Source organism: Nannospalax galili, unplaced genomic scaffold (genome assembly GCF_000622305.1).
Source record: "Nannospalax galili isolate Female #2095 unplaced genomic scaffold, S.galili_v1.0 scaffold307, whole genome shotgun sequence".
NCBI lineage: Eukaryota > Metazoa > Chordata > Mammalia > Rodentia > Spalacidae > Nannospalax > Nannospalax galili.
The window spans coordinates 5674272-5690434 of NW_008359625.1; the positions used below are offsets into that span (position 1 = coordinate 5674272).

General features: G+C 38.7%; 1 protein-coding gene across 1 annotated transcript in view; it reads right to left on the bottom strand.

Moving 5' to 3' along the window:
* Kdm7a (lysine demethylase 7A) overlaps positions 1–16163 on the bottom strand; it is a 110465-nt gene that overhangs the window by 44930 nt on the left and 49372 nt on the right. Inside the window, exons 2-3 of the mRNA XM_008823503.2 lie at positions 13852–13937; positions 826–943 (exon numbers count right to left, since the gene is read on the bottom strand). Of these exons, the coding sequence (XP_008821725.1) occupies positions 826–943; positions 13852–13937 (204 nt within the window). The remainder of the gene's footprint in view (positions 1–825; positions 944–13851; positions 13938–16163) is intronic.

Genomic DNA, 16163 nt, shown 5'->3' on the forward strand with positions numbered 1-16163 from the left:
GTTTGAAAACACACTGTTTCAAGTGTTTTTCTATTTCTCAGCACTCCTGAGGGAGTCAATGTGGATGGTTTAACATCATGTTTCTGTTTAAGAACTAAAAGACGATGAACAGAAAAATCTTAAAGACTAATGAAAAACAGCAGGGTTTTTCATTTCAGGATCTGAAAGAATTCCATAATAGGTTGAATGTGATACTATGATTTAAATTTAAATTGTGCTTCCCCTCTTTAACAAGCTAGGATATGATCTTGTGTAAAAGCCTATTAAGCATTATCACTTTAAATAGATGTCAGGTACTGAGTAGGAAATGATCTAAATTAGCATGATTAAATGCTTTATAATACTTTTGACTCTTTTAGACAGACAACTCAAATATATTCCATTATTTTTTAAAATCGAAAAGCATAGCCCTGCTGCCATCATAGGCTAAGCTTCTGGTGGACCTAAAGGCATACATAGATCCCTAATAAAAACTAGAAAAAAACAGAGGTGCAAAACAGGAAAGGATGGTAAGAAAGAAAAAGAGAAACAGCAGGTGTACATCAGAGGAATCAAAATGAGAGGTTCTTCATTCGAATCAGTATATTTTAGAATATTTTTATATGGTGACACAGAATGCATGTATTAGCAGAAGTTCCATGAAACTAAGCTCAGCACCTCCTATGACCTATCATGTACTAGTATTTTCTTATTTCCTTTAAAGAAGTGAAAAGCTGGTTGAGAAGAGTAGCAGTGCACCACCTGAAATCTGAACAAGTTGCTCCAGATAATGCTATTTTAGAAGTTAACAATGTTAAATCTTATTGACTATAACAATTTCCATACCTTGGGAAGATGCGAGAACGTAATTCCTTAACAAAAGTCCTAGTTCCCGCTTGCACTGGTTTGGAGCCATCATCAACTTCTGTGTAGTCATGCCTGTGCCAGTTCCTCCTCTTTTTCACTAATTTTTAGAAAGTTGAGGAAAGAAAAATTTTTGGTAATGATGCACTATGTACTTTCTAATATTCTAGTCTACATAATCAGAAATAACAACTGTAGGTATAAATGAAAACACTCAAGTTTTTAATGCATTTCTAGGCCACAGAGGTAAATTTTACTTAATCTAATACTGTAATAAATAATTAAATGTGGGTTTTTAAAGCCTGTTTATTTCATTCAAAATAATTTTTAAAATTAAATCTAATTCAAATACACACATTTAACCATATTATAACATTTCCAAATCGTTTAAAACTCTAGGTTTTATTAAAACATTGGGTCACTGGGGACTGGAGAGATGGCTCAGAGGTTAAGAGCACTGACTGCTCTTGCAGAGGACTGGGGTTCAATTCCCAGCACCCACATGGCGGCTATGAACTGTCCTTAACTCCAGTTTCAGGGGAATGCAAAGCCCTCTTCTGACCTCCGTGGCACTGCATGACACGGGTACACTCATATACAAACACATAAAATAAAATTTTAAAAAAGGAAAAAAAAACCAAACATTGGATCGTAATATGATTAACCAGATCATCCAAATTATCCTCTCAGATAGGGCATTCTTATTCTACATCAAAAATTCATTCTAACAGGCATAACACCATTCTCTTTTATATGAAAATTTAGTCCCCAAATAACCACATTTAAGCTGACACAAATAGCTAAAGTCAGAGTTTAAGCAAGACAAAGTATGATGACAAAACAAACAACTTTAAGGTTTCTTCTAACACTCAGATCTTATGATTCTTCAGCTCCAGAAGGTTCTAATCTAGAATAGTTTTAACATCAAAATCAGGAGACCTGGATTTGGTTCCTAGCTTATCCATCAACTTCCTCTGCAACCTTAGGCAAGTCACCTAATATCTCTGTATCCAGATTCCTCAAGGTTCCTCTGCAACCTTAGGCAAGTCACCTAATATCTCTGTATCCAGATTCCTCAAGGTGGGAATGAAGAAGATGGGTTAAAGTGCTGATTTTAAAACTACGTAAGGAGGGGCTGGAGATGGCACAGCAATTAAGAACACTGGCTACTCTTGCAGAGGGCTCCAGGTTCCATTCCCAGCACCTACATGGTAGCTAACAACCACCTGTAACTCCAGTTTCAGGAGATCCGACACCCTTTTCTGGCATCCATGGGCACTGCACACGAGTACATTTATATACATACAAGTAAAATACTCATACATATAAATTAAAAATAAATAAAAAAAATTTTTTGGTCTTTTTGAGACAGGGTCTCCCTGTAGCCCCTGCTGTCCTGGAACTCACTATGTAGACCAGGCTGGCCTTGAACTCACAGAGATCCACCTGCCTCTGCCTCCCGAGTGCTGGGATTAAAGGCGCGCGCCACCATGCATGGCAAAAATAAATAATTTTCAAAAAACTACATAAGGAATCCTTAACAAAGAAGACCCTCTATACCTCATTTCTCTTTCCACTAGTGTGGTTCCATCTGTAATTCTTTCCCATGATGCTAATATGAGTTCACTCTGTGAGTCTGTGTGCTCACTTTTCAGAAAGAATCTCACTATGTAGCTCAGGATAACCTGGACTCATGATCCTCCTGATTCCATCTCTAGGGAAAATTTCAGTTTTAGAAAATAATTTTTTTAAGTCTAAAATGTCCGTAATTCTAATTTTCTGGTATTGGACATCAGCAACTTACCTAAAAGTACATTAGAACAAGAGTAAGACAGACTGAACACAACAGTAACACGGTAAAGTAAGTGGTAAAGCAATGTGATGTAACTGTTATGTAAGAGGTTATAAACACATGCTGTAAAATTACTTCAAATTTTCTTTATGTTTGAACATTTTCATTAACAAAATGTTACGAAAACTTTATAATTTCAAACTCGAAAATAACCTTTTGTTATCTTTGAGGCAAAGTCTCATGTAGTCTAGGCTACATGATCTTGAACTTTTGATCTCATGCCACCACTTCCTACTTCTTTACCGCTGGGTATACAAGCATGGGGGGAGGGGTACGTATCCAGTTAAATGCAGGGAATCAGACCCAGGTCCTTCAGCATGCTCGCCAACTGAGCTGAAGTCCCCTCTCATAAACTGGAGCTGTGATTCTGCCTGCCCGAACCTGGAGCTGTGGTTCCCTCCTGTGAACCCGCAGCTGTGCCCCCTACCCCCCACCCCCCAGCTGGAGTTGTGGTCTCCTCCTGTGAGCCTGAAGCTGTGGTCCCCAATCATGATTGACAGTTCTACATTCCTCCAGTGACAGGTTGATGGTGGAGTGGACTGGAGTCTTGATTCCCAACAAACCCCCTCCCCTGAAGCCCAGGTTGTGCATACAGTGGCTTTGCTCTGTGTTGGACTTGTGCTGGGGACAAGGGTTTCCGTCATTTGCAGCTTCTAGTCTTGGAAGGACTGATTCTCAAGGATGGACTTCCCACCTCCCTTAATGGCCAGCTATGGCCTTGGTATTGGACTTTCCCATTCCCAGGTACCAAGAGGTTTTCCATCATTTTTCTATTACTCTTCTAGAGCCCCAGTATACCTTCACCTGTGCCCTACAGAAAATATAAAGTACTTAACTGAATTTCTAAAGATAAAAATCATAGTCTGGGATCTTAAATTTTTTTTTAAAGGATGTAACTGTTCTATTGGGCAAACAAGCTTTAAACACACAGTCACAACATTTTACAGAATTTTACTTAAGAGGAAGCTAGTAAAGGGATACTAGTACTAGTCACAGTGAACGGAGAGAACATTGTGTCTGGGTTGCATGTGACTGGGGAACGAACACAGAGAATATGTATCTAAATGATGAACTGTTTTCTGCTCTCAAATACTAATTGACCTTACTAAATGGGTATTATAATGCCTAAATAAAAGATTCCTGGGAAACCCTGAGCAGCAAAAGACCTTTAAGAGCAGAGGGAAAGGAATCAAAATGGATTATACAAGTTGGAGTAGATGGTGAAGGGTGGGGAAGGTGAGCCTTAAATCAAGACAGAGTATTGCACGATCAGAGGCGTTTTCCCTGAGTACTTAAAGTTGGATATTTTCCCAGAAGATGGCCAATGTCTGATTTTAAGTTCTTCAAGGAGAAGAGGAACTTGAAGGGCTAAGTAATAGGCAAGCTTTGCTCTGAAGCATCATTATTTGAGGGCCCCAATCCATTATCAACTATGTAACCAATTTAGCAAGTATGACAAGATTTTCTAAAGATGACATCGTATGGGGAAAATGGAGTACATTACATAAAGTAGTACAGTCTCTTAGTAACAATACTTCATACAAATAAATATTTAAATGATTTTACTTGGGGAATATATGCTTAAATTCTAAACGAAAATGGTTATAAACTTTAGTTCTGTTTCTCCTGAAAAAAATAACACTGTATTATTTACTTCTTCCAAGACTTATTCTTGACCAAAAATTATTTCAAGTTATATACAATACACCTCAGTGCTACACAGAGCAAGATCCAATGCAATGATTCTACCAATTTGGTGAACTTGAAGGTTCATGTTGCATAACTAGCCTATATTTCACATGAAACTATTCTTAGGCATGCCTACATCTTCAACGTCCAAGTATCTTAACAAAGAGATTATTAAAATTACTTCTATATCTAACGATGATCAATCGTTAGTTTCTTTTGACAAATTTGCATATAATAAAATTTCTATTTTAAAAAGTACTAAAGGGAAAAGTTGCACATTTAAAACACAGAGGTTATAGGTTATCTAGGTCCCATTCACAAGTTTATCAAGGTGGCTTCAGACAAAGGTTCCTTCTAGTTTTTTTTTTCCTAATAATTTGAGAATTTCATACATGGATATAAGGTGTTTTGATCAAATCCATGACTACTCTCTCCCCTCCAAATCCTCCCATATCTCCCCATCACTTTTTTCTGATAATTGCATATAATCTTTCTTCTTTTCTTTTATGGGGCTTTTTGCTATTCTAACATTCCCTCCTCTGAAGAAGTAACCCTAAAAATTTTTTAAGGATTAGATAAGAGCTCCCAAATACTTTAGACATTTTTTGGCCTTTGGAATGGAATATGTTGCTAAGAGGCCCAAGGACATTGTGAGTTTTAGCCAAGAAACTGGCTACTTTTCTTTGGGGTCTTTTTTCCCCTATCTGCCTAGCCAATTCCTACCTCCTATTCTTATCACACCATCCTCTTAAGAGGTTATCCAACTTGCAGATAGGGAATCAGGACGCAGACCACTCTGGCTTCTTCCATGCTGAACAGGGATGCAGGGTGAAGCAACTGGGGTCTATCTAAAAGACTCCCAAATTGTGTAATTCTTATCTCTATGGGGAAAAGAAAGTCTTTGAATCGTGACTAGGAGATGTGAAGGAGAAGTAAAGGCAAGAGTAATTAATTAGCATTACAAGTTCTAGATAGGGAACTACAAAAGTCAGAACAGGCCAATTTTGAAAAGTTCATATGAGAGTTCATTGGAAATTTCTTGACAAGGGCTTCCAAAAGCATCCCTCTATTGGGTTCCTCCTCATTTTTCTTTTGTCTTCCAAGGCTGGACTCTAGAGTGATGGATTCAGGATTTGCTTTCAGGTATTTTGATAGCTGTTGGTGTGAGAATCAGTGTCAGGTCCCTCTCAAAGGCTTTTAGATAGGTTGAGAAAATAAATTTAGCCATCATTTTAGAACAATAGCTGGTTGTCTCCTTTAGCTACAGGTGGGTACTACAGTATTGCAGACCAAGATTTGAAGTCTTACATCTGAGCAGCACTTTCTGATTAGGAACAAAATCATCAATGAGAAATGATTGTCTAAATAACTTTTTTTTTTGAGACAGGGTCTCCCTATAGCTCCAGCTGTCCTGGATCTCACTATGTAGACCAGGCTGGCCTAGAACTCATAGAGATCCACCTGCCTCTGCCTCCCAAGTTCTGGGATTAAAGGCGTGCGCCACCACGCCTGGCCTTAAATAACTTTTTATATGGACTTAAGCCTATGTCTAGGAAGTGTAATCCCTTGAATTCTTAAAGAAATATAATGATGACTTTACTCTTTGGTTATACTTTCTTAATGGATGTTTAAGACCAAATAGTTGCCTCAAATAAATCAATTTATTTTTACACTTAAGGTCGTTTGAGGATCTGTTCCTCAGGAGTCACATGGGCTTGGGAGAAGCCCTTAGCTCCTTTCTTTTACCAGTTCCATCTATATGAAGATAAGTCAAAGGTCCTGCTCAACCACGTCTGGCTTCACTTGGAATCATGGATGAGATGATTCCTCTGAGTTGACCCTCCTCTTTGTAGACTAGACACTGGTTCCTGTCCATCTGTTGGGGTCTCCACGGCCTCCCTGAACAAGAGCACAGGTGACTCACCACAGTTACAGGACATTTTGAGAGATGGTCCATAGTCCTCTGGAACTTAGTCGACCTTGGAGGGCAAGGGACAAAAACTGTCCTTTAAGTCCCTCTGACCACATTAGTGTATAGGCCTCAAACTATGGCTGTTAAACATCCAATAAGGTTACTTCCACCAGTCTGGTACTTTTAATTACCATGTACTATGTAGATAAAGCTTTGGTAAAAATCCAAATATTCTAACTGGGTGTGGTGGTACACGCATTTAATCCCAGCACTTGGGAGGCAGAGGCAGGAGGCAGGAGGGGTTTTGTGAGTTCAAGGCCAGCCTGGTCTACATAGTGAGTTCCAGGACAGCTGGGACTACAGGGAGACCCTATCTCAGAAACACCAAAAAACAAAAACAAAAACAGAAAACAAACCACTAAATATTCTCAGATAAACCTTGACTAGTTATGTAATTTGTTCCTTAAACTAGTTGACTATACTATGACCTTAGAAATTTTAAGATTATGTATATATTATTATTGTCCCATCCTTTATGTATCATAACAAACCTACAGAGACCTTCATCACTTGCTTAGGCTTTCTCATTTTTTCTATTTTGGAAATTACCTTCATTCACATTATCGTTTAACATCTTTTACATTCTCATTTTTCTTTTTCTTTTTTTTAAAATAATTATGAGGCATAATAACATTAACAAATAAATTTTCCATCTATTGTGAGAATTCTTTTCCTGGGGATACTAAGCAATGCTTATACCCTTTTAAGGTTCTAGTTGGCTGTCAAGCCAATATTTGATTAAAGTTTTACTGGGAAACCAATGAATTTATTGAGCTTACTTACCAAGATAATTGAGGGGTTGCTGAGGTGTATGTATGAACTGAGGGTACATACACTGAATAGCCGTTACCCAGCATGGGTCATGCCTTCTCTTCCTAGCCTTCTCCAGATTGTATACTTTAGCCCTCCTCAAATCCAGGAGACCATGTGTGAGTAGGGCCAAATTACATACAGTTGGCTGGGAAGAGTGGCTGGATAATCTAGTGAGGGTCCAATAACCCTGCTTGGCCCTCCTTTAATGAATGAGCACAACCATCAACAAGCCCAATTGTGACAATGAGTAGGCTCAGCTGAAGTCATGAAGTGTGCAGAAGGGACTGTTGTATAGCATCATCTTATTAAAAGGACCTGGAATTTAAGAGGATTTGGTGCTAGGAGCCACATATGAGGGACAACATACATCGTTTGTTTTTCTGAGTCTGTGTTTCACTTAGTATAACAGTTTCTAGATCAATCCATTTACCTGCAAATTTTGTTATTTCATCTTTCTTTACTGCTGAACAGAACTCTATTGTGTAAATATACCACATTTTTGTTAACCACTCATCAGTTGAGGGGCACTTAGGTTGCTACCATCTCTTAGCTATTGTGAAAAAAGCAGCAACAAACATGGTTGTACAAGTGTCTCTACAATAGGATGAGTCCTTTGGGTATATGCCAAGGAGTGGTATAACCGAGTCATATGGTAGGTTCATTTTTAGTTTTTTAAGAGTTCTCCACACTGTTTCCATAGAGGTTGCAAGAGTTTGCAATCCCACCAGCAATGAATGAGCATTCCCCTTTCTCTACACCCTTCCCAGAATTTGGCATTATTTGTTCTCTTGATCCTAGTCAGTCTGATTGGAGTAAGGTGATACCTTAGGGTGGTTTTAGCTTGCATTTCCCTAATTACTAATGATGTTGAACACTTTTTGAGATGTTTCTTCACCATCTTAATTTCTTCCTTTGAGACCTTTGTTTAGATCTTTAGTCCATCTTTTAATTGGGTTATTTGGTTTCTTGCCTCTTTGTTTTTTGAGTTCTTTATATATTCTGGATGTTAAACCTCTGTCAGATGTGTCACTGGTGAAGAATTTTTCTCATTCTGTGGATTTTGTAGTATTTCTCTTCACTTCCTTCATTGTATTTTTGCTGTACAGAAGCTTTTTAGTTTAATGAGGTTCCATTTGTTGATTGCTGACCTTAATTCCTGAGCAATTTCTGTCCAATTTAGAAAATCCTTTCCTATACATGTATCTTTTAAGTTACTGACAACATTTTCTTCTAATAGTTTCAGGGTTTCCAGTTTCACATTGAGGTCTATTTGGAGTTGACATCTGTGCAAGGTGAAAGATAAGGATCTAGTTTCATTCTTCTACAGGTGGAGACCCAGTTTTGCCAGCATCATTTGCTGAAGATGCTGTCTTTCCTCCATTGTGTGTTCTTGGTTTGTCAAATATCACATGACTGAAATTGCGTGTACTCAGGTTTGGGTCTTCAATGGTGCTCCATTGATCTATATGTCTATTTTTGTGCCAGTACCATGCTGTTTTTATGACTATAGCTCTGTAGTACACTTTGAGATCTGGTATAGTAATCCCCACAGCATTGCTCTTTGCTTTGGCTATCTGCGGTCTTTTGTGCTTCCATACAAATTTAAGGATTTTTTTTTTCTAATTCTGTGAAGTATGTCATGGGGATTTTGATTGGGATTACATTGAATCTATATATTACTTATGGTAGGGATGGTCAATTTCACAATATTAATTCTTCCAATCCATGCACATGGGAGGTCCTTCCATCTCCTGGTTTCTTCCTCAATCTCTTTCTTTAATGTTTTAAAATTTTCATTGTACAGATCTTTGGTGTATTTGGTCAGATTTATTCCAAGATATTTATTTTTTCTTGCAGCAATTGTGAATGGGTGCATTTCCCTGTATATTAGAAAGGCTACTGATGGGCTGGAGAGATGGCTCAGCAGTTAAGAATACTGACTATTCTTGCAGAAGACCCGGGTTTGAATCCAAGCACCCACAGGGCGGATAACAACTGTCCGTAACTCCAGGTCTAGGGGGATTTGATAGCCTCTTCTGTCTTTCACGGGCACTGCACAACATGGGTGCACTTACCTACAAGCAGGCAATACATGAATACACATAAAATAAAAATAGTTTAAAAAAAAAAAAAAAAGAGCTGGGCGTGGTGGCACACACCTGTAATCCCAGCCCTTGGGAGGCAGAGGCAGGCGGATCTCTGTGAGTTCGAGGCCAGCCTGGTCTACATAGTGAGTTCCAGGACAGCTGGGGCTACAGGAGACCCTGTCTCAAAAAGACCAAAAAAAAAAAAAAAAAAAAAAAAGGGCTACCGATTTTTGTAGACTGGTTTTATAACCTCCCACTATACTCAAAGTGTTGATCAGTTCTAAGGAATTTTCTGGTGGAACTTTTGGTATCTCTTAGGCATAGTATCATATTATCTGCACAAAGTTTGACCTCTTCTTTTCCAATTAGCTCTCCTCTAATTTCCTTTGGTCTTATTGCTCCAGCAAGAGTTTCAAGCACTATGTTGAAAAGGAGTGGAGATAGTGGACAGCCTTGTGTGGTTCCTGATTTTAATGGGAATGCTTCCAGTTTTTCTCCATTTAGAATGATGTTGGCTGTGGGTTTGTTATATATGGCTTTAATTATGTTGAGGTATGTTCCCTCCAGTCCAATTCCCTCTAGGACTTGGAACATAAATACATGCTGAATTTTGTCAAAAGCCTTTTCTGCCTCTATTTCATTTGTTCTTGCCTTTACAGTGTCTTGAATTGCAGTGTTAGGTCATTTATTTGGGCTCTAATTGTTTTAATGTAGGCACTTTGAGCTATAAATTCCCTCTTAGGACTGCTTTTAATGTGTCCCAGAGGTTGTGTTGTGTTGTATTGTACTTTTTGTTGAATTCCAGGAATTCTTTATTTCTTTCTTAATTTCTCCTTTCACTCACTCATTATTTAGGAGTGTGTTGTTTAATCGCCATGAGTTTGTGAGTGATTAGGGCTTTGTCCAGTGTTGATTTTATCTTTATTGCACTGTGGTCTGATAGAATGCATGGAATTAATTTTTTTGTATTTGTTGAGGTTTGTTTTGTGGCCCAGGACATGGTCAATTTTTGAAAAAGTTTCATGGGGTGCTGAGTAGAAAGTGTACTCTTTGGTGCTTGGTGGAATATTCAAAAGATGCCAGTTAGTTCCATTTGATGTATGGTATCATTTAATTCAGACGTCTCTCTGTTTATTCTTTGTCCAGATGACCTGTCTAATTGGAGACAGTGTGGTATTGAAGTCCCCTACTATTACTGAGTTGAGGTAATCTGTGTCTTAAAAGTGCTGTAGTGTTGTTTTTATGAATTTGGGTGCGCCAGAGTTTGGTGCATATATGTTAAGAATTGTAGTATCTTCTTGGTTAACTGTTCCTTTGATCAGAATGAAGTGACCCTCCTTGTCTCTTCTGATTTGTTTTACTTTGAAGTCGATTTTGTCAGATATTAGAATTGCAACCCCTGCTTGTTTCTTAGTGATATTTTCTTGGAATATTCTTTTCCATTCTTTTACCTTAAAGTAGTGCCTATTCTTGACAGTGAGATGGGTTTCTTGCAGACAGCAAACAGATGGATTTTGTTTCTTAATCCATTCACTTAGCCTGTGTCTTTTGACTGGGGAATTCAGTCCATTGGTATTTAAGGTTATTACTGAAAGATGTGCACTGGTTGCCAATCATTTTGATTGCTGTTTGTGTTCTCTAATTTTGTGTTACCTAGATTATACCCTTTATTTTCTTTTGTTTTCCCTGGGGTATAGTTGTTTCTCTCTCTGCTCTCTGTATTGCTTCAAGTATTCTTTGAAGGGCTGGTTTTGTGGACATGTATTCTTTCAGGCTATTCATGTCATGGAAGATTTTTCTTTCCCCCTCAACTATAATAGACATTTTTGCTGGGTAAAGTATTGTGGGCTGATATCTATTGTCATGTAGAACTGGGAATACCTTGGTCCAGGCTCTCTGGCTTTCATAGTTTGCATTGATAAGTCAGCTGTAATTCTGATGGGCTTTCCTTTGTATGTGACTTGTTTTTCTTTTGCTGCTTTCAGTATTCTCTTTGTTTGTATGTTTAGTGTTTTTACTGTGATATGTCATGGGGAGTTTCTCTTCTGATCCTGTCTATTTGGTGTTCTATGTGCTTCCTGTATTTGTATAGGGATGTCTGTCAATTTCGGGAAACTGTCTTTTACAATCCTGTTTAAGATCTGGTCAACACCATTAACCTGAAATTCTTCTCCTTACTTTATTCATATGATACACAGATTTGATGTTTTCATGGTGTCACGCATCTCTTGCATATTCCATTCCTGTGTTTTAAAAAACTTTCCATAATCTTTGCTTGAGTGGTCCAGTTCTTTGACTTTATCCTCCAGTGTTGATATTCTGTTTTCCATTTCATTCATTCTAGCAGTGAGGCTTTCCCCTGTTGTTTCAAGTTGGCTTATTGAGTTTTGCACTTCCTTCTTCATTTCTACCTGAGTTTTCTTCAATATTTCTATCTCTTCTGCGAATTCGTTCAGAAGTTTATCCCTATCTTCTTTTAGCTCTGTTTGTTCCTGTGTTCTTTAAATTCGTTGAATTCCTTGATCATGTTTATGATTGTTCTTTTAAATTCAGTGTCCTGGGTTATCTCTAGGGTGTTCTCCTTGTAGAACTCTTCTACAGGACTGGTGGAGTTTGGTGGGGACATAGTGTTTTGGCTTTCCATTATTCTTTTGCTGTGATTTTGGCATGTGAATTTCTTTTGTTGTTTATGATTCTGATAGGAGAAGTAAGTTGAAGTATGCTTCTGTTTGTATTACTGGAGTGCCTAGGTCCTTTCCTTGTTGGTTATGTAAAGCTGGTTGGCACAGGTTTCAGGTTCTCTCAGTTTTTATTTTGGAGGGAACCAATGGCTTCAGGTCCGCTATTCAGGAGCACCCACAGAAGCCCAAGTCAGGTACACTCTGGCTTCTTTCTAAGGTTTGGACCCCTATTAGTAGAAACTCAAGAGAAAATGTGGGAAATTCCCTAAGGAGGGGGTGATTTGGGGACTCTCAGTTGGTCTGCTGTGTTCTCAGCCCCTATGCCAGAAGGAGGCCAGAACCTGGCACTCTGTCAGTGTGCTAAGATCACAGCAGCTACACTGATGGAGGTCGGAGCCCACCTTCTCAGGCTGTCTGTTAGGATCTCAGCCTTAGCCTACCAAAGCCAGGTCTGCCCTGGGACCTTGGGAGGGGCCTCACAAAATCCCAGGTAGGGGGATGGGTATGGCACAATTAGGGGAAGCTCACCACCATGTGGAGGCAGGTTTGGGGGCTCTCAGGCAGGCTCCTGCATTCTCAGCCTCTATGCCAGAGGGAGGCCAGAACCCAGCACTCTCTGGAGGTCTGCTGAGATCATAGCTGCTACATCAATGGAGGTCGGAGCCCACCCTCTCAGGTTGTCTGCTAGGGCTAGAGGGAGGCCAGAACCCAGCACTCTCTGGCAGTCTCCTCTAGTTTTAAAGTAACAAAGTCTACAGTTTCTCTTTTATTTTGTGAACACAAAAATGATAGCTTGCAACCCAAAATCTGTAAAGAAACAGTTACAGTCCAAAGCCTTTTATCTGTACAATGATAATATCCCCGTTTATTCTTTGGAAGCATCTGTAAAGGGCCAAAACTACATATTGTTTGTTTGTAATACTGGTATACTCTAGACTACAGGATGAGGAAGCTTAGTCTTTTACTTTGTCTTCTTCTAGAATGTCCTTTATCATAGACTTTCTCTAGCCTTATCCTCATCCCTGTGTGCCCATGGACAGCAGTGGAGGAACTTCAAGCAGCAAGGAGGGGTGGGCAGGACTCCAGGCAACACTCAAAATGATAATCAAGTTCAGTAAATTGTGTATCTCATGCTATCAATACCTTATTTTATCCTAAATATACGATGTGCTTGTGCCCATTAAATCTTTTTTTTTTAATGTGTATGTGTCTACTGTTTGCATATATGGAAGTACACCCATGTCATGAAATACACGCAGAGGTCAGAAGAGGGCATCAGATCCCCTGGAACTGGAGTTACAGACCACTGTTAGCTGCCATGTGGGTGCTGCAATTCAAACCCGGGTCTTCTGCAAGATGTTCGTTCAGTGTTCTTAACTGCTGAGCCATCTCTCCAGTCCCTAGAGTAAATCTTATTCTATATACTACTCCAAGATATGAAATCATCTTTTTATTTGTGAAAAGATAGTATCAGTCAAAAATAAGCTTCCATCATCAGAAAATTTTCACTTTGCCATACTTTGCAAATTGAAAACTTCTGAAAAGATGTATTTAAGCTTGAGAGTGCTATACAAACAAACAAAAATGTCAGCACCTGCCCCCCTTACTCTGGTGTATTTAGTAATTTGGACAAACACTGGCTGTGGTGCTGCACACCTATAAGCCCAGCATGTGGGAGGAAGAAGCAGGAAGATCAACAGTTTGAGGCCAGTCTGGGCTACATAACCAAACTCTTAGAAAAAAACAAAACAAAACTTCTTTTCCCCCCAAGACAAAAACTGTATTCTAAACACTTGATTTCAATGAAATCTTCCTTATAGTTCTTGATAAGTATGATATCATTAGAGTATCTGTACTATCATACAGATGTTAAGTTTCAAGCATTTAATTTTTATTTAAGAATATAGTACTTACTCAAGGAAGAACCATGTAGAACTGCACAGTTGGGGCAGTGATACAAGTCAATATCAACAGCATGATGTTCTTCTACTCCAACACAGCTAAGATAAACAAAAACAAAATCATCATAGGAGTGGAAACACTTTACTTTGCAACATTTGGACTTGAGCTGAGAAATGCACAGCTCAAGTACAAATTTAATATAAAACAGAAGTACACAAAAGAATAAATTTTATTATCTTCTCACACCATTCACTTGCTAAATATTTATGGGGAGAATATACCCAAATATATGTGAAGCAGCAATAGAGACATCAGAAATAAACCATAAAATCTTCAACCACTGTGTCAATTCCATCTGTTCTGAAATTATTGTCAGTAAGATATGAGTCAAAACACTAAGTCATAATGAAATTCTGAACATTTTCAGCTGAACAATGAAAGTACTACATAACAGAATTCGTGAAATACAGCACTTACAAACAGAAATGCATATCCTTAAATAAATGTGTTTGAAAAAGGAAGGCTGACATTGTTGAGTTAAACATATATACCTCAAGACATTATCAAAAAAAAAAAAAATCCTAACATCGTTGAGGGAGCACAAAAGACCCCCCCCTAACAGTCAAAGCAATATTAATAGAAGACCAATGCTGGAAACACCACAATACATGACCTCAAATTACACTATAGAGCCATAGTAACAAAAACATCATGGTGCTCCCACAAAAACAAATAGTGCTGGGAAACTGATATCCACATGTAGAAAAATGAAGAGATCCATTATCTCTCACCTTGCACAAAATTCACTCCAAAATGGATCAAAGACCTTAATGTAAAATATCAAACTTTGAAACTACTGGAGAAAAATAGGCAAAGCACTTAAAGATATAGGCACAGGCAAGGACTTTCTGAAAAGGCCTCCTACAGCACAGAAAATAATCCAAGAATTGATAAATAGGATTGCATGAAATTAAAAGGCTGCTACCCAGCAAAGGAAAAGCAAAATGAAGAGACAGCCTACAAAACAGGAGAAAATCTGTACCAACTTTACATCCAATAGGGCACCAATACCTAGAACCTATAAAGAACCCTCAAAATTAAACACCAATAAACCAAATCATCCAGTCAATAAAAAGTTAATGAATAGAGTTCTCAAAAGAAGAAATATAAATTGGCAATAAATATTTGAACAGTGTTTAGCATCCTTATCAGGGAATTGTAAACTAAAATTACATTGAGAGGCTGGAGAGATGGTTCAGAGGTTAAGAGTATGTGCTGCTTTTACAGAGGACCTGAATTCAGTTCTCAGCATCCACCTCAGGCAGCTTGCAACCAGGGGATCCAACACTTCTATCCCTCTGCAAGCCCCTGCACTCATGTGCACATACCTACACACAACTACATACTCATGATTTAAAATAAAAATAAATTCGTAAAAACTAAAATTATAGCTGGGTATAGTGGCACATGCCTTCAATTCCAGCACTAGGGAGGCCAACCTGGTCTACATAGTGAGTTCCAGGACAGTTAGAACTACATAGTAACACTGACTCAAAAAAAACCAAAATTAAATTAAATTACATTAAGATTCCATCCCACTCCAGTCGGAATGACTATCAAGAAAAGAAACAACAAATGCTGGTGAAGCTATGAAGAGAAGAGAAACCCTTACACAGTGCTGGTGCAGCCACGACGGCAAATACTGTGCTGGTGCAGCCATGACAGTAAGCAGTGTGGTGCTTCCACAAAAAAATTAAAAACAGAACTGCAATATGACCCCAGCATATCTCTCCGAAGGCTCATACCAGAGTTATACCTGCACATTCATATTTATTGTTGTACTATTCATAATAGGTTAGGAAATGCAATCAGCCTAGATAACCATCAATCGATGACTGGATAAAGAAAAAGGCAAGGTGTAGGGGTGTGTGTATGTGTGTGTGTGTGTGTGAGACGCACAATCACATGGGTATCTGTGTGTATACACATATACATGACTGTGAAGGCCAGAGGTTAACCTCTGGTGTCTCTCCCCTCCTTTAAAAAAAAAATTATGGGGGCTGGAGAGATGGCTCAGTGGTTAAGAACACTGGCTGTTCTTGCAGAAGACCTGGGTTCGAATCCCAGCACCCACATGGCATCTAACAGCTGTCTGTCAGGGGATCTGCCAGCCTCTTCTGTCCTCCGTGGGCACTGAATGACACGGGTACACTTACTTACATGCAGGCAATACACACATACACAGAAAATAAAAATAATAAATAAAATATTTTTTTTAAAAAGCGGGCATGGTGGTGCATGCCTTTAATCCCAGCACTTGGGAG